The sequence below is a fragment of the Bradysia coprophila genome, chromosome II, assembly GCF_014529535.1.
Source record: "Bradysia coprophila strain Holo2 chromosome II, BU_Bcop_v1, whole genome shotgun sequence".
NCBI classification, from domain to species: Eukaryota; Metazoa; Arthropoda; class Insecta; order Diptera; family Sciaridae; genus Bradysia; species Bradysia coprophila.
Genome location: NC_050735.1, coordinates 3499913 through 3519818, shown reverse-complemented (window position 1 = coordinate 3519818; position 19906 = coordinate 3499913). Strand labels below are relative to the sequence as shown.

At 37.8% G+C, this 19906-nt stretch overlaps 3 protein-coding genes across 4 annotated transcripts in view; 1 reads left to right on the top strand and 2 right to left on the bottom strand.

Annotated features, from left to right (window-relative positions):
* Positions 1-14485, top strand: part of LOC119066458 (neurobeachin-like protein 1) — a 51203-nt gene extending 36718 nt beyond the window's left edge. For both annotated transcript variants that reach the window (XM_037168974.1, XM_037168967.1), the window contains 10 exons: positions 10469-10735; positions 10792-10947; positions 11009-12006; positions 12062-12413; positions 12473-12645; positions 12706-12968; positions 13053-13167; positions 13239-13393; positions 13468-13490; positions 13629-14485. In XM_037168974.1, coding sequence (XP_037024869.1) covers positions 10469-10735; positions 10792-10947; positions 11009-12006; positions 12062-12413; positions 12473-12645; positions 12706-12968; positions 13053-13167; positions 13239-13393; positions 13468-13490; positions 13629-13791 — 2665 coding nt within the window. In that variant the 3' untranslated portion in view covers positions 13792-14485. The remainder of the gene's footprint in view (positions 1-10468; positions 10736-10791; positions 10948-11008; positions 12007-12061; positions 12414-12472; positions 12646-12705; positions 12969-13052; positions 13168-13238; positions 13394-13467; positions 13491-13628) is intronic.
* On the bottom strand, positions 11-1518 carry LOC119067109 (organic solute transporter alpha-like protein). Its single transcript, XM_037169881.1, has 7 exons — positions 1376-1518; positions 1055-1313; positions 864-992; positions 663-759; positions 482-607; positions 292-421; positions 11-232 (listed from the first exon to the last, which is right to left on the bottom strand). The coding sequence occupies exons 1-7, from the start codon at positions 1449-1451 to the stop codon at positions 120-122; spliced, it is 930 nt and encodes a 309-aa protein (XP_037025776.1). The 5' UTR covers positions 1452-1518; the 3' UTR covers positions 11-119.
* Positions 4447-5403, bottom strand: LOC119067183 (larval cuticle protein A3A-like). The gene is made up of 2 exons (XM_037170009.1): positions 5296-5403; positions 4447-5233 (listed from the first exon to the last, which is right to left on the bottom strand). Exons 1-2 carry the CDS (start codon positions 5305-5307, stop codon positions 4562-4564), a joined length of 684 nt encoding a protein of 227 aa, XP_037025904.1. The 5' UTR covers positions 5308-5403; the 3' UTR covers positions 4447-4561.
* Positions 14486-19906: the final 5421 nt, after the last annotated feature.

Here is a 19906-nt window from a genome sequence, read left to right as displayed (position 1 = left end):
GGATTTTATTTCGGTGTAAATTCTTTACTTAAATTCATTTAAATTCCAAAATGTTAACTCTCATGACGAAGTTACATGGGCGTTCTTAACACTTTCAAAATCAGTGTTGTCTTCGCTTTCTACACATTATTGGTTTCACTTTTTAAAAAATATTTCGAAGGACTCTTGTATGAGTTGTGTGACCACACTGATAACAAGAACATCTGAATGAGCACTAAAAGTTGTATAATCGCTAAAATCAAACGCATTGTAATCTTGGAACAATTATCATAATTGCACACTCATACTCACTATTGCTAAAAATACCCTTCGTAATGGGATATTGATGCCACGACTCCCCGTTTACGGAGAACTCAATCTGAGCAATTAATGGTTGGAATTTACAAAACAGCAAAACGAGAGCAATGGAAATGTGCTTTTGCTGAAAACATTTGTCTTTCCCATAAACCTTTACTGGATTAATATGCTGTCACAAACTTACTTTAATGTTAAAGCCGGGTAGTACCTTAACGAACATTGCCATCGTCATTTCGGCTGCCCATGCTGAGATCATTGCAGCAATGCCGATGAAAGGTAATATAAAAGTGCTGAGTCTGTGGTAGAGAGCCTAAGAAAATTGATTAATTTTTGAAAAAAATGGTGGCGGTTTCAAGACGTCTTACCGTGTCCTCCATTTGAATTACAAGTACGACGAAATATATTAACATCAGAGCAATAGGAAGTTGGAGATGCATCAATCGGAGTACAGTGAACTTGCGTCTAAAAAAAGTCATTAGTTCATTTGAATCTTTGGATGTTAAGTGATCATTATCTGGACGATAATCATGTCATTGAAAACACTTAAATTACACTTTTGTCCTTACTTGGTAATTTTCATTGGCTTTAAAAATAAACAACAACAGCAAAAGGGAAACGTTTGCATGGTCAACACTGTTTCGTCTTTGGCTTTCACAATAAAGTTCGATTCCCCGCCGCCATAGTCCACACACAGACTGTATAACAATAATTGAATCACAAATCGTCGTCCAAACTCTTTCTGTCACGTTACTCTTACCAAAAGAACTCGTACACAGCGATACCGAACGTTACCAGCGTTACACCATCACAAAAGAGAAACGCTCTTGGAACCATCATCGATGTATAGGCACTAGCCGATAGAATGCTATAAAATCCGCAGAGGAATATCGTGCGGGAGATGAATGGTTTGGGAGTATTTCGTAAAATGGTCACTACGAAGACGAAAAATTTTGTCGTTGTCAGCAGGAATATGATGAGTCCGAGAATATGGGCGATCATAAGAAATGTTGTTATATCTGGAAATTATAGATTTATGTTATAGCGTTGAAGGACCTAAAGGCGTATAAATAAATTATACCTCCAATAACTTCTGGCACCGAAGGATCGTTTTGACGCGCCAACGTGTTGTTAGTATTCCAATAATTCGAAGACATTTTGACACAAAAAATTTAGCGAAGCTAATACACTGTCGAACCTAAAACTACGATTGATGAATTTTGACTGTAAACAATAAAATCGAATCGTTCAATATTTATACAATCACAGGTGAACACTCGTCAAGATAAAGCGTATCAACGATTGTATACTATAATTGAGTGTTAAAGGTACTTCTGAATTTGGCAACAAAATCTTCACTTGATACCTTAGAGTTACCTTAGCATGACACTGACAAAAAACCATTTGTGGTATAAAGTTCTGAGAGGAATTCATGGTTTTGAAGTAAATTGTCCCTTTATCATAAAATGTGAAATGAAACGGCCGGTGCCGTCCCCGAATCGACTTCCAACACATCAACAAATTAGAACAACTTGAATATAAATCTCAATGAATGCACTGTCATGATGTAGAACTTTACACAAGCTTTGAATACCATTCACTTTGGCAAGAAAACATTACCTATTTTGCACAATCATTCCCACGCATAATATAATGAGTATGCTTTCCGTTATCAAGAAACGGTAAAGCACCAAAGTGATATAATTATGACTCGTTTCAATCTCGTATATTAATTACGAGTAATTCAACTCATTATCGTTGATTGGTTGACTCATTTCATTAGTAAACGACTTGAAAGAATTTTGTTTTGTTGCGAATACAAGACTGTGATGATTTGAAGTGCAAAAGCGCCAAATTAGTTAAGCTTTTGTTGAGAACTTGCTAGCTTAAATTTAATTTTCGTACTTGTTGAACAGTGCTTTGTTAGGTAGAAATAAAATGGTACTGCCCTAGCTATACCAATGCTGCTTTAAAGGTACCAGAACGAACCTTTTACTCAAAGCATAGATTGAATGAATTATTTTTGATAGTGTATCGTATCTTATTTTACATTACGGTCTGGCTTAAAAGTGTCGAGTGAACAATATTGCCGCCAAAGCCGAAGTCGTAAAGTTCTTGAGATGTAAGTTTTTAACGCTAATTACTCTAAATAATATACCATTCTCGTGGAGTGCTGGATTGGCGAATTTTTGTAGATTTCGTTCCAAAAAGAAAATATTCTGAGGATTTTCAATGAATTTCTAAGGATTTTCTTTGATTTTAAGGGAAGGCATTATCGAAGCGTACGTTGAATTTTTAAGGATTTCCACTGATTTTGAAGGATTGTCTTTACTTGAAATTCCAAGGAATTTTTCAGTTTCCTGTGTCTTTTTTGGGATTTTGATTTTGAGGATTTTCTAGTTTTAAAAAGGTTGCTGAACATTTATGTACGGTCAATATTGTCAGGAACCATTAGAAGATAGTAGGACAATATCGTTCAAAAAATCCTTTCCTTGGAATCTAGACGACTTGAAACCGACGAATTAGTTCTATTCACATCGATCCGTAACCGCATCGACTCCTATCGTCGTCTTCTATCTTCCAAACCTCAAAACCAACATTCCGAAGAATTGTCCTATCTTTACACTGGAGAAGCATCACGACGAGATTTTTCAGAATTAAATATTTTTGATGACAGACTTTGGGTTGTTAAGCAGCTCGTTAAAAATCATCTTACATAGTAGTTGAAGGTTTTGGTTTTTCATTGCTCTTTTTCATTGATTATTGATATTGTTTATACTTTACTTGGATTCTGTTTAAAATCATTTTTGATTGTCATGTTATTGGGTTTATCGTTCCAAAAATTTTCACTCAGAACGACAATATCGTCTAAAATGTAAAATTTTAAAATATTGTCTAACAAAACGATAACATCGTCCTGCGCGATATTTTCGTTCATGAAAACGATAATATCGTTTTGGGTGATAATATTCTCCAGTCGATGTTACCTTTGAGTAGACCAACTTTGCTCAGGTCAGGTGCTCATAATATTTTATTTAAAAAAAATGATAATGTCGTCAGGTTGAAGTTTTTTGAACGATAATTTCGTTCCTGACAATATTGACCGTGCAAAAATGTCGACAATTCTTTAAGCAAAATTCTAAGTGTTAGGTATCTAACCTGTATCAGGGTCTACTTTTGGTCAATTCATTTGAACAAAATCTGAAAAGTTTACCAAATTTTCGAATAAAGTTAAAAATGCACTGGCGGGTACGTCTGTCTCCAGATAAGGCACAATAGCTGTCACATCTGTAGCGTCCAGCGCCCATACAAAAATAAACAGCTGTAGAAGACAATATAGATTACTTGGAGGCAAACACGTACCCATTGTCTGATGGAATGAATTTTCAATGACGTTTCTGTTTAAGTTATGATATTGATACATTCCTAAAAACCATTACTCAATTAGACCAGTATATTGCTGGCTGATGCAACATGCAACCCAAATTACTATTACAATTGTTGACAACCTATGAGCGAGCAGAATCATTTCCATAACTTTGTTTTCCCATTTTTAAGCAATTTCCTCTTCCTCCAACTGTTTGTTTATCGGCGCGCTCTTTAAAGTGCCTGTGAACCAACTTGAAATCGACTTTTCCGTAACAACTATGTAAGAAAACAAAAGTCATGAATGTAATCTTAACATCGATTGATTTGCGATTGCAACAGTTTACCACTTCCTTTCAGTTTTTTTTTCTTCTTCTATACCTCCAAATAATGATTGGAAAATATTGCCAATTCACTTAATCGCGCACGCATAATTCATGTTGAGATTTATTTTATTATTTTTCTTCTCCGAATATATTAGATTTACTTGTTTGGATAAAATATGTGTCACTATTTTTATGTAGCAATGTGTTTTCAGTTTACATAAGTTTTTTCTCCGACGTGACAAAACTGCGTAAAAAGTATAATCGAAAAAATGCGTAAGCTTTTCATTATACATTTAATGTTGCAGGTTGCACATAATCAAGGTTAATTTACTCTTTTACGCATTTAATTTTGATATGATATTACGAGTGTAATTAGGTCATCAGCTGCAACTACCTGATTTAATCTTTAACCCAACGGATGCAAATCTTTCCTCTGAATCCGCCGAATAACAGAAAACACTTTTTGAGCACTGAAATTCTTTTATTCAGTTAAATGCAGGTTTCGTTAAATATTTCTGTTTAAATAATTAAATTAACTTGAGAATGAGATTCTAACAACTATAAAGGCACACGTATCAATGATATCCGTGATAACTGGCATACACCGGTGCATGATATGCTGCCGGGGCAACATATTTGGCGACTGGAGCATGATAGACAGCAGCCGGAGCAACATATTTGGCGACTGGAGCATGATAGACGGTAGCTGGAGCAACATATTTTGCAATCGGAGCATGATAAACGGGTGCTACGGGTGAAACGTATTTAGCAATAGGTGCCTGATAAACGGGTGCGGCTGCAACATATTTCAGTGGCGTTATATGCTTGGGTGTTCCAATTTTCTCAACCACTGCGTTGAAACCGTTCACTTTATCAGCTGTGTACGTGACTTTTCGGATGGTTCCGTCCGGTTCCGCTAAACTGTAGCTACCACGTACCACTCCATTATAAAGCGATTCCTCGGCGTGTTTACTGTCACCCGTATGAGGATCGTTAACGCCGTAACTGTAACTGTATTCGGGATTCGGATCGTAGGGTTCCGGTTCGATGTGCTTGTAGACTGGCGTATGGTAAACGGGTGAGACTATTGGTGCTGAAACCACTGGAGCCACTACCTTTGGAACGGCGTATGTTTGCAGCGGAGCGGATGCGTACGAATACGCTGGTGCAGTTGCATAATGAACACCCTCATGAACTGATATCGGTTTTGCATGTGAACCGAACACGAAGCACATTAAGATCACAACCTGAAATTGGTTTCGATTTGATTTTGATTCGAAGAACTTTTTTTTCGTTTTCAAATGTTTACCTTAACGATCATGACGACAGTATTGTGTATGTTACTTTGTAACGAAAGGAAGCTGCGCTGACGCTTATAAGCCTTTTCGTGAATCAAAGTGCAATGCGACACATTATATGGTCTGGTCGTTTAATCCCACCATAAGCACGTATTCAGATACACTTATTTAATTCATCTGAACAGACAGTTTAAATTGAGAATCGAAACATTTTTTTTTCTTCATCAATTTCGATTACATTGCGTCCATTTAATTCAAATGCTTGATCATTTTTTTCCTTTATTTATAAAAAAAAATGTCGGCTACATATCTTACCTTGCAGATGCAATGAATGTTTAAATTTTATAAATTCTATTCGTTTATACACACAGTCCACATCTAATGTGTGTACATACCAAGGCACACATTTTACAAGTGCAATAAATATAATTGCAATCCAACAGAGACTTACATATATTTGGAATTGTTGTCGGCTCGACAACCTGCATTATAGGAATATGACTAATGTATTTCCGACGAAAAAATCAGAAAAAAAAGTTTGAATTGTTGAGCTGCTTTATGCAACATCCATGTACCATTTGTAGATATAACTCGATAGACTCATTACTATTGGTTATTGGGTCATATTCTGGATAGAAATTATCATTTTCGTTACATTGTTGTTGTCGATTTCTTGTTACTTATTTAATTGAGAAAGTTATGTTCAGTCGAAAGTCGATTTACATTACCGCATTAGAGTCGAAAAATAAAGACATCATAATGTGGATGGCTGTACAAAAGACAATGGTAATGGGGTATCGTAGCTTCGACAAGAAATATTCTCGGCTTCAGCTTGTTTGACAATTTTACACAAACGAGCAAAAACAATCTCATTTCACAATAGTGTGACGCAATAGTTCGACAAAACTTCTTGCAAATTCTTTATCGCACTAGTTCGATAAAATACGTTCATACGACATTGCACACAGGCGGCGTAAGTTACAAATATCGTCACTGAATTGCATAAAACGAATTATGCAACAGAGGCATCTAAAGTTTGAAAATTGGCAGGTTTATTTAATCGACGTAGAACGTTACACTAAGCCAAAAACTGTTCTACGGTATGTGTTGAAAATTCCCGACTTTTTTAAAATAAATTTAATGGAAATAATCGATTTTATCTACCCGAAACTGACAACAGATATAGTATGTTGTGTTACAAGTATTGTAATGTTGATTTTTTCAGCACTAGACCCAAGTTTTCCTTACGAGCGGAGCGAGTAAGGAAAATTGGGTCGTGTGCTGAAAAAATCTCATTACAATACGTGTAACACATCATGCTTTGTGCCAACCGAGAATTGAAATAGACAAATGCACAAAAATTCAGAATTTTCATTGTAAACAATCACTCTTCGAATTTGATCGATCACGTTGCTTTGCATTTTTTTTAAACGAATGCTGTAATAACTCATACGAATTTCATTTCAACACTGGTTTGAGTGTTGTAATAAGCCATGAAAACGGGTGTTGTAATTTTGGACGTTTCAATCTAGTTATCGATATTGAAATCCGTCGTATTTCAATTCTCGGTGGCACAATGAAATTTCTGAATTTTTGTGCATTTGTCTATTTCAATTCTCGGTTGGCACAAAGCATGATGTGTTACACGTATTGTAATGAGATTTTTTCAGCACACGACCCAATTTTCCTTACTCGCTCCGCTCGTAAGGAAAACTTGGGTCTAGTGCTGAAAAAATCAACATTACAATACTTGTAACACAACATACTATTACGGTCGCCAAATGTATTATCAACAAAAATCTATAGAATGTTACGAGTTGATTAAATCAACTTGATTTTCAACTTGAAATAAAATTTCATGAGAAAGTATTTACTTGGCAGAGTAATAAAAATAATAAATAGGAGGGATTTTTTTGAAAGTGGACCAGGCTCCGTCGGAGCTATTTTTTTGCGACGGTTTGTTCATATGCCCAGATAGCCCTTGGTCCCAATAGTCCAAAACCGCAGTCGTTTAATTTTCATGTTTGCGTCTTGGCTGGTGGTGAAGGTGCAAAAGTCGAAAAAGGGTGTTTTTTATACGTGATTTACTGCCGCTGCAGACGATGGACACACATGTGTGGCGGCTCGTTGGATAGGTACTGTCCAGGAGACGCGGGGCAAAGACAGATATCAAATGTGTACTCAAGCACTATTCAAAAATAACAAAAAGTATGTATCAGTCAAAGGCCGGAAATTTTGATGAGCTTTATTAGGTGATATTTTGTACCTGGTGACTGTTGTTGTACAGATCAGTGGTTGCCCTGATAGAGGCTTAACCCAGCTCTACAATTATACCTCAATTGCCATAGAAGTGAAAGGTTTCAGGATACTTTTTTGGGTATAAAGCAAATGTCTTCCTTCACTCGAAAGCAAAATATTGATTTTCGAAAAATACACGAATTATGCTATTTTTGATGTCTGCATCGAATGATCTAACCATAAACTTTCTCCAGGTGCGAGATATCACCTTTTGAAGTTCATCAAAATTTACGGCCTTTGACTGACACAATATTTTTGTTATTTTCGAACAATGGCACAGAACATGTAAGATATCTATGCTTGCCCCGGTTCTCCTGGACAGTACCTATCCAACGAGCCGCCACACATGTGTGTCCATTGTCTGTAGCGGCAGTAAATCACGTATAAAAACACCCTTTTTTCGACTTTTGCACCTTCACCACCAGCCAAGACGCAAATATGAAAATTAAACGACAGCGGTTTTGGACTATTGGGGCCAAGGGCTATCTGGGCATATGAACAAACCGCCGCGAAAAAATAGCTCCGACGGAGCCTGGTCCACTTTCAAAAAAATCCCTCATAGTGATCTAAAATTCAGTCTTTTGATTGATATTTGTTCTGATATTCCGATTCAGTTAAGACTATGGTCCATTTATGGACGTATATTAGGAGGATAGAAGATAGTTTTAATGTCGCAGGCCTATTTCTCGAGTTATTGAAGATTTAATTGTGAACACAGCACTGAAAAAGCGTTACTTTTTTATGAATGATCCCTTATAACATTTGGGACTACCTAGATAATGTTTGCCAAACAAAAACATCACGTTCTGCCTGAAAATCAAAGGTTCTCGTTAGCCACTAGTGTTCCACATAGTAACTTGATCGAGCCAAATCATTTTCTGTAAAAAAAAAACAATATCCAACGTCCAGAATACTAATTTGTTATTCGCGTAACTATTCTATGTTTAAAACTAATTCGAAATTAATTACAAATTCCTCTGTAGTCTCTGTGCATTCGTTTATGGTAAAAATACCTCTGGGGGCTGTAGTGCAATGTTTTGTATGTAGACTCTCCTATGAAGATAGATAATTACACTTGATTTAGAACAATTTCCTAAATTGTAAAATTAAACAGCAAGCCCGCGCATTGAGTTTATAATCAATTGATAGAAATAAAATTGAAAATTTATTTCTCAGAGAAAAATGATTAAGATTCCATCTGCATTTTAGTGAAGACGTGAAGTGGAAAAAACCGATAATTCAATGATTTTTAGACTTAGTCTATCGGAAATAAATAACAAAGTCAAATTTTTAGAGAATATTCCTCCGAAAAAGATGAAATACTTTCAGACCTCCGATCAAAATCGAGTTATAGTTCGATTAGATCATCCTGTGAAAAATTAAGAGATCATCGCATTGCTACTTAATACTGAGGGTATAATGACTTTGAACTACTTTAGATCGCACATATCCTACACCGTTGGATTACATGCAAATGAATAAACGACAAATCGAAACGCAATTCAGTGAGGTAGCCAAGATTAAATTAAAATATTTTGACGTGTTAACCATTAAAAATAGTTTTGTGTATTACAGTGGCACACTGTTAACACATCGCACAGATTTGATAAAAGTACGTGACGTGATTTGACGATTATTTTTGTTTTCAATTTTAAATTTCAAATCATCGTTAAAACATTACGAATAAAAAAAAGAATTGTTGGTGTGGTCAAAATTTGTGCAACATTTTTTTTTGTGGGTATAAAAACGGTGTGCAGGTTTATGTCGACAAGTCAGTTCATCTTCTTCGTTTAGACAGTGAAAACAAATACTTAAAAGTAAAAATGAATGTGCTTTACGTGAGTGTCCCGTTTACAATTTGATAAACTTCTTTGTCGACTTCAAAAATAACGTTCACAATTTCTCTCCAGATTACATTATCCTGTGCGCTGATTTACACAGCACAGGCAGGATTAGTCGCTTCACCGTTTGCTGCTGCCCCCGTTGCTTATTCATCCCCACTAGCCTATACAGCCGCATCTCCATACTTTGCTCGAAATTTTGCGTATTCAGCTCCTTTCGTTGCAAACGCTGCACCACTGGCATACACCGCTCAAGTAGCAGCTCCATTTACTGCAGCCTATTCAACACCGATTGTTCGTCAAGCTCCTGTAGTCGCAGCTCCTGCTAAAATTGTAGCTCCAACTGCTGCACGATTGTTGGCTTCAGCGCATGCAGCACCTTTAGTGGCTTCTGCGCCATTAGTAGCCTCTGCACCGGTTGTAGCAACAAATACGGAATTCGATGTATTGCCCCAATACCAGTACGCGTACAATGTTCAAGATTCACTGACCGGTGATTCCAAGGCTCACGAAGAAACCCGCGACGGTGACATTGTGAAGGGATCTTATTCGTTGATCGAACCAGACGGTTCGCGACGAACTGTTAACTATTATGCTGACCCTGTCAATGGATTCAATGCGGTTGTGCAAAAAGATGTGCCAGTGGTTGCTGCCGCTCCGATTGTAGCCGCGAAGACTGTAGTAGCACCAGTTGCTGCCAAAGCTGTTGTTGTTTAACGGATTTCACTACGATCACTTTGAAGGCTGTGAACGTTTGAAAGGATTGACGGATAATTCAGTAAATCTTCGGGACGACGCTAATGTAAAGTAGTTAATCATTTGTATAAAAGAATTGCAATATACTCATAGTTATATAAGGCCAACAATAAATGTTTTGTAAACTGTATTAACTTCAGTCTTTTATTTACTGCAATGATTCGCTTGTTGTTTTGTCTTTTATACTCATCCTTATAAACTCGAATATTCTTCAGGGAATCGTATGAGTTTCCACACAAAATAAGAATTGATTTCGATTGAAAGTAACATTTTGATTCACTTGTTACAGTTTACCTAAAGAAGAATTCTGGCGACTGTCCCATCATGAAAGCGCGGCTCGAATGAGACTGAAACTCGAGCCATCCTTGTATCCTGACACACACCTTGCAGCTTCTAATTTACGTGATAACACATCCAACACCAATGAAACCGTTAGTAGACGGATCTCAACCGACTTCGGGACATCAATTACCCCGGCTGTTATTCGAGATATTTTAACCGAAGATGAGGTGATAATGTTGGAAGAGGAAATCCGAAACAGCTCGGAGCCGCAACAGTGAGTTTTTGGTTTGTGTGGTGGCAACTGGAATTTAATATTCGATTTCGTTTCAGGCAGGAAATTCCAATTGAGAAAGTTGTCATTTCTCAGGAATGCGATCTGGTTACTCTAATGACCAAAGTGAAAGGACGATTAGAAGTGACGTCGAAACAATTCAGTTTTGTGGACCTCAGCCAAGCTGGAGACGATGGTGAAAACCACGACTTCAAGTAAGTGATTGCAAGGTCACAACGTACTCAGTCCTTTGAGTCAACTAAGTATAAATTTCAGATTTCCAATGACCCAAATCAAAGAGGTTCACCTTCGCAAATACAATTTACGACGAAGTGCTCTGGAGGTGTTCCTGATTGATCAGACCAGTTACTTCCTGAATTTCACAACCAAAACGCGAAATAAAATTTTTACGAAAATTCTCAGTCTACAGCCGCCAAATATTTTGTACGGTTCCGGTCGATCACCATCGGAATTGTTAAAGGCATCGGGTCTGACGCAGAAGTGGGTGAACAGGGAAATATCAAATTTCGAATATTTGATGCATTTGAATACGATTGCTGGTAGATCGTACAATGATTTAAGTCAATATCCAGTCTTTCCATGGATTCTAGCCGATTACACGAGTGATGTATTGGACTTGACGAATCCGAAAAGTTTTCGCGATTTAAGCAAACCGATTGGGGTGGTTAATCCGAAAAACGAAGAGGAAGTTAGAGCGAAATACGATGGCTTTGAAGACACTTCGGGTGGCATACCGAAATTCCATTACGGCACCCATTATTCGAACTCGGCTGGTGTTCTGCACTATTTGTTGCGCGTTGAACCGTTCACCTCGTTGCACATTGAACTTCAGAGTGGGCGATTCGATGTGGCTGATCGACAATTTCATTCAATTCCTCAGACATTCAAATTGTTGATGGACAATCCGAACGATGTGAAGGAACTCATTCCGGAGTTCTTCTATTTCCCGGAATTTTTGAAAAATATGAACAAATTTGACCTGGGAGTTTTACAAGTTACAAAGGAACGAGTGGACGATGTAATTCTACCACCATGGGCCAATACACCAGAGGATTTTATTAACATTCACCGCAGAGCATTGGAATCGGAATATGTGTCGCACAATTTGCACCATTGGATCGATCTGATATTCGGTTACAAGCAAAAGGGACCGAGGGCCGTTGAAGCGCTGAACGTTTTTTATTACTGTTCGTATGAGGGAGCGGTTGATTTGGACAAAATCTCCAATCCAATAGAACGTGAAGCGGTCGAAGGTGAGTGTGTGGCTGTCGGTAAATTATAACTTCACCTAATCAATGGTGTTCACAGGCATGATTAACAATTTCGGACAAACTCCATCACAACTGTTACGTGAACCTCATCCTCGGCGTCTCAGTCAAGACGAAACGCTGCATAAATTACTCAAAATGGAATTGAAGAAGCCAGATGTGACCGCATTTCTCGATCGAATTGTTAACGTGACATGTGAATTTACTAGCGACAAAGATCCTGTAGTCTTCTTGGGAACGCCCCGCATTCCACCACGTTCATTTCTACAAATTAGTCCGGATGTTCTGGTGTCCATTTCAAAATCATCGATATTGGGCTGCAATTCGTGGGTGTCTCAAGACAAGGAAAAGGGATTTCTGCTCGAAATCGATGCCACCACAACTAATATGAAGTAAGTAACTCGGTTCTCGCGCGGTCGTGTTAGGGTACATTGCGGATCTTCTTTTATAGGAATAGGAAACGCCTGGCTGGTCCCTTTCATCCGGCTATCAATCTTCATTCACAACTTTTCGCTGTTAGTTTGGATGGACGTCACGTCTATGCCGGCGGAATATGGGATGCATCACTGAAAGTATTCAATGTCAGCCGTGGGAAAAATGTAGCCTCGATAACTCGTCATCTCGGTACGATAGACAACCATTGGCTGGTTTGATTTTCTAATTTGTTTTATTTCTCAAATTCAGATGTCATCACCTGCATCGCCTTGGATAACTGCGGCTCGTATCTGGTGACTGGATCGAAAGACTGCACATTGATAGTATGGTCGTTGATAACCACTGGTGTAAACATTCCATCTACTAATTCGACAACAACATCATCACTTGGCCAAATGAATACAACCAACAGTTTAACGCCTAGACCGATTCACACACTTTATGGTCATGACGATACAATATCTTGTGTATCTATTATGACCGAGCTAGATTTGGTTGTCTCAGGAAGTGTGGTGAGTGGTCTGATTACTTGATTTCGTATTGTAGTCGAGGGCGTGACGCTTGTCCAATTTTAATTCATTATATCTGTGCTCCAGGATGGAACAGTGAACGTTTACACGATCAAAGAAGGACAATTTGTTAGAACTATACTACCAGTTGGTTGCACGGGAACGACAATAGAAATAACATTCATTTCCATATCGTATCAAGGTAACACACCCCGTCCAGCTAATCTAACAATTCAAACTCATTTCTCATACGCAATCGCTTGCTATTTATAGGTCACATAACATTCTCTGCGCTCGACGACAAATCACATTCCGTTCATTCGTACAGTATTAACGGTTCGCATTTAGGTTCAAAGTACGTTTCGGGTAGAGTTACTGGACTGACAACGGCATCTGATTTTCTTGTGGTTGCCGATGATGCCGGAGATGTAAGAACAACATTTTTTTTGTTTGTGTAGTGGAAGGTGTCTATGTAACATGACCGATTTTCCATTTGTTTCAGGTGACAATGAGCCGATTGTATGGGTAAGTTAAGTGAATCTCTTGTGCATGGACTTTAAACTCTTTTACAAATTTGTATGTCTTTCACTCGAGATGTAAAGGCGAACGTCGTCACTAATGTCGTCTATCTACCAACTAATTAATCGCTTCAATTCTCCGCAGATTGAAACCAGTATTCGATATACCGCTGCATGTTCCAATCCAAACGGTAGTCGTGACGCCCGGCAACACTCACATATTGGCTCCATTGCGTGACGGCAAATTAGCAGTAATTGGTATATCAACACCCACATCCAATAAGAAGCATTCCGTTTTAAATGTCTAAACTCAAAACGTATAAATCATCGCCAAACCATCCAACCATCATGTGAATTTATTGTAAACGCTAGTCCGACCATTGTGGGGTTTCATTGTCGATCTTATTTTGTGTAATTCTATGTCGACTGACTTTGAGCAAATTTTCTTCATTCCAAAGCCAACGACACGCGTAACAGTTTTTCAATTGTTTCCAATCGAGGAAAGGAAGGAAAAACAATCGGCAAAATTCTAAGCAGCAAACACAAAATTGTTGTTTTGCATTTGTGGCTTCCGGACTACGTTTCACAATCAACGATCAGCAATGCATCAATAACATCAATAGAATGAAAAAATTTGTGTTTAGTTAAACGGAATGTAATTGATTATTGCTTTCATTGGTGGTTTCATAAAAAGAACAAAATTACCGGAAGCCATACAACCATTCACATCGCATAATGTTGTTTTGTTTGTCGATGGTTCGATGACTTATTTTTGTTCTAAGTGCTTGGAAGGAAAATTGAAAGCGAAGTATTTTTGAAAATGTTAGTTAAACAGAAAGTAACATAGAGACCGAGAAGGGAGAGAGATATTTATAGAGAGAGATTATATTGTTATATACATGCATAGCGCGTAACCATTTAATATTGAAAAATAATTGTGTATTTGTAAGACTTTTTCGTTGGAAAAGCTCCACGAGAAAAATAAAAAGTTGTTTAACAGCAGAAAACCTTTGTCTCTACACTTATCGAATGGAATTGATGGAAAATGATTTTCTAGATTTTGTGACATTTCATCAGTCGGTGTGAACTCATACGACAATACTGAAAGCGTTAACTTCGTGGGTATTTCGTTGCAATTTTAAACCCTCTTTCGGCTGTGGGTGGCTAGGATTTTCTTTCACTCCCCTCATTATGATAGCCCTTGAACAAAAATTTTACATCGTAGCTCCGTAGCCGAAAGACGGCAAAATCAATTCCTGTTACAGGTATTCATGTACGTAATGGATTTGTTGGAACCGAAGACGAGGCAACACATACACATCCACATCCACACGTAAGTAAAAAGAATTTTCAGACTATAAGAATTCACACGCATACTTGGATTTTGTGGTTGTTATGTACAATAGTTATTGCTTTACCAAGAGGAGAATATATAAAATTCCAACAAAAGTTATATTTGTGACCAGAGCGAAGCGATGGTCACGATTTCGCACAAAGTGACAGTTCAAGAGAGAAAAGTTCTATTTCCTTCCCACGTGACAAAAAGTTCTGAAAGAATCTAATCCACAATAGTTATTTGTTTACCGAGGTAGGAAAGTAGGAAAATCCAACACGAGCGCAATTTCGTTTGAGTTGGAATATATCATTTCTCTAAGAAGTGAACATAACGTGCCCTTTTTGAAAACATAAACAAAGTGACAGACCAAGAGAGAAAAGTTTAACTTTCTCCCCACGGGAGAGAAAGTGTTGCACTTTTCTCACTATGTCATTCGACAAATCGTCAACAAAACAATTATCTCATGCCCTATTGAGGGGAGAAAATAAGGTTTTCATGGCTCGGAGCCGAAAACGGGAGAAATTTGCAGAAATTTTCTCGGGCTTTCGGCCCCTTACATGGAAAGTTGTATACGTAAGATACGTAAATAACTACTGTAACACCGCACATATTGAAAATTGTATTATCTGCATTATGCGAAAGCTGACCATTACAAATATGTGTTTGTGTATGTTGATACCGAGGGGCAAATATTCATAGAAAATCCTTTGTCAGCCAAAAGAAAATCTTTCAAAAATTTTCGAAAAAAAATGTGTATCTCATGTACCCACAATACAGCTACTACAGGGATGTATATTACCTATCAACGGTTATGCATTGTGTAGCTTACATTAACATTAAACATTCGTCACATACATGTTCCGTAGGTCAGGTGGATTATTCTGGACTGGAGATCACGGGTTCGCGCCCCAACAAGGTAAGATTTCCCAACTTTTGGGCGGGTCAGGTCCCTTGACTGACACTTTTCGAAATGTTTTTTTAAAAACTTGTCAAATTTAATACATATATTAATGACTCCACGCAAATGACAGTAAAATTTGACAAAAATAATCTTTGGAAACCATCGAGCGTAAGGTGGAATGATTTTCGACCATTTTTTTAGTTCTCAATTTTCTTATACATTTTCAATTTTCAAGATCAACTTCCCACTCGTATGAGCTGTCTATTATTCTGTTTGATTACCCTTTCATTACATCAGAGTAGATGCGACGTAGGTTTTGTGAATGTGGAACGAGGACTTTTTAACAAAATAAAAAAGTTGGATAGATGTTCTTCTCTTACACTTTTGTACAAAAAAGGGAAGTCACCCGGTACTTAATATACCTTCACATGGTGACATGGTAATAAATGAACTTTATTAGTTTTTGCTTGATCGTTAAAAATAACGTAATGACTATTCGCCCGTACGGGCGAATAGCATTCTTATAATACTAACACTATTCGTCCGTACGGGCGAATAGTATTCTTATAATACTAAGACTATTCGCCCGTACGAATTCTGTTTAAATTGCACCAGTGTGAGTTTCTGGGCCTTAGAATCATAATTCGACGTATTTCGTCACTGCACCTGCGATAGAAAAGTGATTGCTGAGAAAAGCTGAAATTGTTGTAATGTTTTTGTTTTGTTTTTCGTCTCATTATGATCCTTACGGCACAGAAAACGTAGTTCGTGACTTGTGACGAAAGCAGAATTTTTTCAGGACACGTCTTAAGCTTGTCCTAACGAGGCGAAGACGAAAAATACTATTTGCATACCAGAGTCTTCCCATGTCACTTTCCATGAATCTTTGGTGTCGAAGATGTGTTCGTGTACTTGCGTTGCTGTGGCGATAGACGGTTTCCGGAATTACAGCCGAGAGGTATGTTGGGAATCGACAGGGCTTTTTGGTATTCTCTAGAAAAGCGTGTTGCCTTCTTACTTCTGGTGGTGCTTTATCACAGAGAGCGTCGAGCCATGGCAGAGGTTTGGATCCGACCGTACCAGTTACGATTCAATGGCTTCATTGAGTTGTGTGTCTACTTTTTGTGTGTGTGCGCTGTTTATCCACGAGGAGCAGCAGTATTCATCGTATTCGTTGTTTGTTGGCACGATGCGGATACACCCCAAGTGGTGCCGGTTAATTTGTTCAACAAGTTTTTTCTTGTGCTGATTTTCTTCTTGTTTCAAAGTTAGCGAACGGTCGAGTCACGCCAAATAGGCTGGATTGAATTCATGTTTTAGACACGAGACGTTGAACCAGATTCTTAGCTCTAAGGAGTCTGCGCGGTTGTTCAGGTGAAAGGCCGATGCGACGGTTTTCGATGCGTTTGGAATTAATCTCCACTTCCGGCAGTATTAATCGTAATTTACCATGTCTTCGTTCAATGTTTTGTTCAATTCTTGGAATTTTTTTTGTGGTGGAACGCATATGCTCTGTCATCGGCGTACAAAAACTTGCGAAATTTGCGTGTGCAGTTTCGATGTAATTGGTGAGTGAAAGGACCTGGTCATCGGATCTATGTCCGGTACGGAAACCACCTTGGTCATCTAGCAGGATTTTTTCAATTTCCATTCGGTTGTACAGGACACGTTCCATTAATTTTAGCGTTTCAGGTTTTTCTTCGTTCTTGTTCGGTTTTAGAAGTGCCATTACTTTTGTTATTTTGAACGCTCGTGGTGGGATGTTCGTCTTGATTATGTTCGTGAAGAAGCCTGCAAGCTATGTTCTGCATCTGGGTCCAGAATTCTTCAGAAATTCTGGGTGGATCGAATCGGATCCAGATCCACTAGCTCGTCCTTTTTTCATGATATTTAGAGCCTCGTCGTGGAGAAACATCTGGAGATTTCGCTACTCTTTGGTGTCTTTTTTCGGAAATCAAGATTTTTTTGGTTATCCGGCTCAGAAAATCTCTGTCGTGCGGAGCTTTTAACGTTTGTACCAATTTTCGTGCGATTCTATTCGGTTTCATTTTCGTTTTTTTTTTTCGAATCAAAGCTCATGCTATTCTGCTCGATCTGCATGTCCATGCTTTCAACTGTTTGAGTCAACTTTTTCTTCCTCGTTTCATCCAATTATTTTAGAAGCTCCTTAGCTGCTCCGGGACTTTAGTTTTCCTTAATCTCATTGTGCAGCAGTACAGACGGTTGCTCTCTTCGCACCAGCACGGAATGTATTCCTTCCTATTAAAATTTCTCTTAAGCTATGTGTGCCTGTTACTTCTCTTTGATCGAAAAATATAGTAAATTCCAACTCATTCATTTGAATTCCTTCCTATATCTTCTGGGCACGCACTTTTTGGCTGTGGTGACGATCATGTTTGTAAACGGTGGCGATACATATATCATTTCGCTTAATTCAACTTTATTTAAGTATAATTTTTTATAAAGAAATAGTGTCAGTATTATAAGGATGCTAATCGCACGTACAGCCACCTGCCACAGTGATGATGTTTGGCCGGCCGGCTGTACAATCATATGCAACATATGCAACCAAACCCCATAAGACCCTATTTGGCCCAAAAGCACATAAAATTACCTTTCAAATGATACCCCACACCACCATGTACGGCTCGTGTAACTGGAGAAATATTGGTAAGAAAAGTGCAAGTTTTCGGTTGAAAACTTCAACTGCACATATTTCAGTGTGGATTAATTTTAAAACCAATGAGTCTCTATTCGGCTCAATAGTACATGTGATTGCATTTCTAATGACACCCCACAAGACCATGTACGGCTCGTGTACCCGGAGAAATTTTGGTAAGAAAAGTGCAAGTTTTCGGTTTTTGATCACCTTTCACCAGCCACAAAAGCTTCGAAGATTTTTTTTGAAAGTGGTTTTGGGTTCTAAGGTAGAAGTCCTTTCTAGGCACATATAAAAAAGTCCACTGCAAAATGCGTCCGATTTCGGTAGGCTGTTTTTCAAAAGAATCCCTCTGAACCTTTTTGTTACCCACATTTTTGGTATTTTCTGGTGTAAGACCCTGGCTTTCAGTCAAGGGAATCAAAAATCAATTTCGTTTCATTTCAGTTAAAATTCAGTTCAAAATAACTCATTGGAAGAGTAATTCAACAGAATATCGGAATACTCCCCAGTACTATGAAATATATCGCCGAAAGGCCAGAAATATTTTCTTTTTAAATTATTGAGTTAATTTTGAATTGAATTTTATCAGAAATGAATCCAAAATTATTATTTTTAATATTATAAAAAAAAAACAGGATCCGACATGATTTGAGCCCGTGCCTATCAATCACAACATTTTGATTGTAGGCAATCACACAGCTATTGTAGGTAATGACAGCTCTGATAGCAGGTAGAAAAATACAGCTGTGACAGCTACGGGTCGAAATATTTTCTGTGACAGCTGTATTTTCTCAAAAACTACATCTGTAGACAGATCGCAACTGTAGCAGTTAACTCCTTTTTCCTCAGTGGATAAGAAAATTCGTGATAATCCCCTGAAGATTGTCCTTTTAAAATTCTTTGTCAAAAAAGCAAACAAATATCTGCCCCTCGGTTGAAACGCTACATTTAATAAGGCTCATGGGTGGAAAATTAGCTTAATCTTTTACGGACGACTATAATCATCTGTAATCGCCAACAGCGACAAAAATGAACAAGAGCTCTCAAGCTAAATTAGTTATTACAGCAAATACATGAGAACAACAAGAAGTTTTAAGGCTTTATCCCAACACGCCAAAATTATTGAAATGAAGTAATAGATTTCATACCTAATAATATGATTGCTAGCTGTGGAAGGTTAGTTATATATATGTCTAGGTGAGCTCTATGTAGACTTAGTACTACCATATCAGACATAAATGTATACGGGCTAGGGAAAAATCTCCGAGTGTATTATCGTCGGGGACGATAATATCGTTTTTGAAACGATAATATCGTCGCTGTGACGATATTTTCGTTTTCTGTAACAATATTATCGTCCTAGCGACGATAATATCGTATTAGACGACAATAATATCGTTTTCCGGACAATAATATCGTTTTCTGTAACAATATTATCGTCCGTGCAACGATATTATCGTCCGAGCGACGATAATATCGTATTTGACGACAATATTATCGTTTTCCGGACGATAATATCGTTTT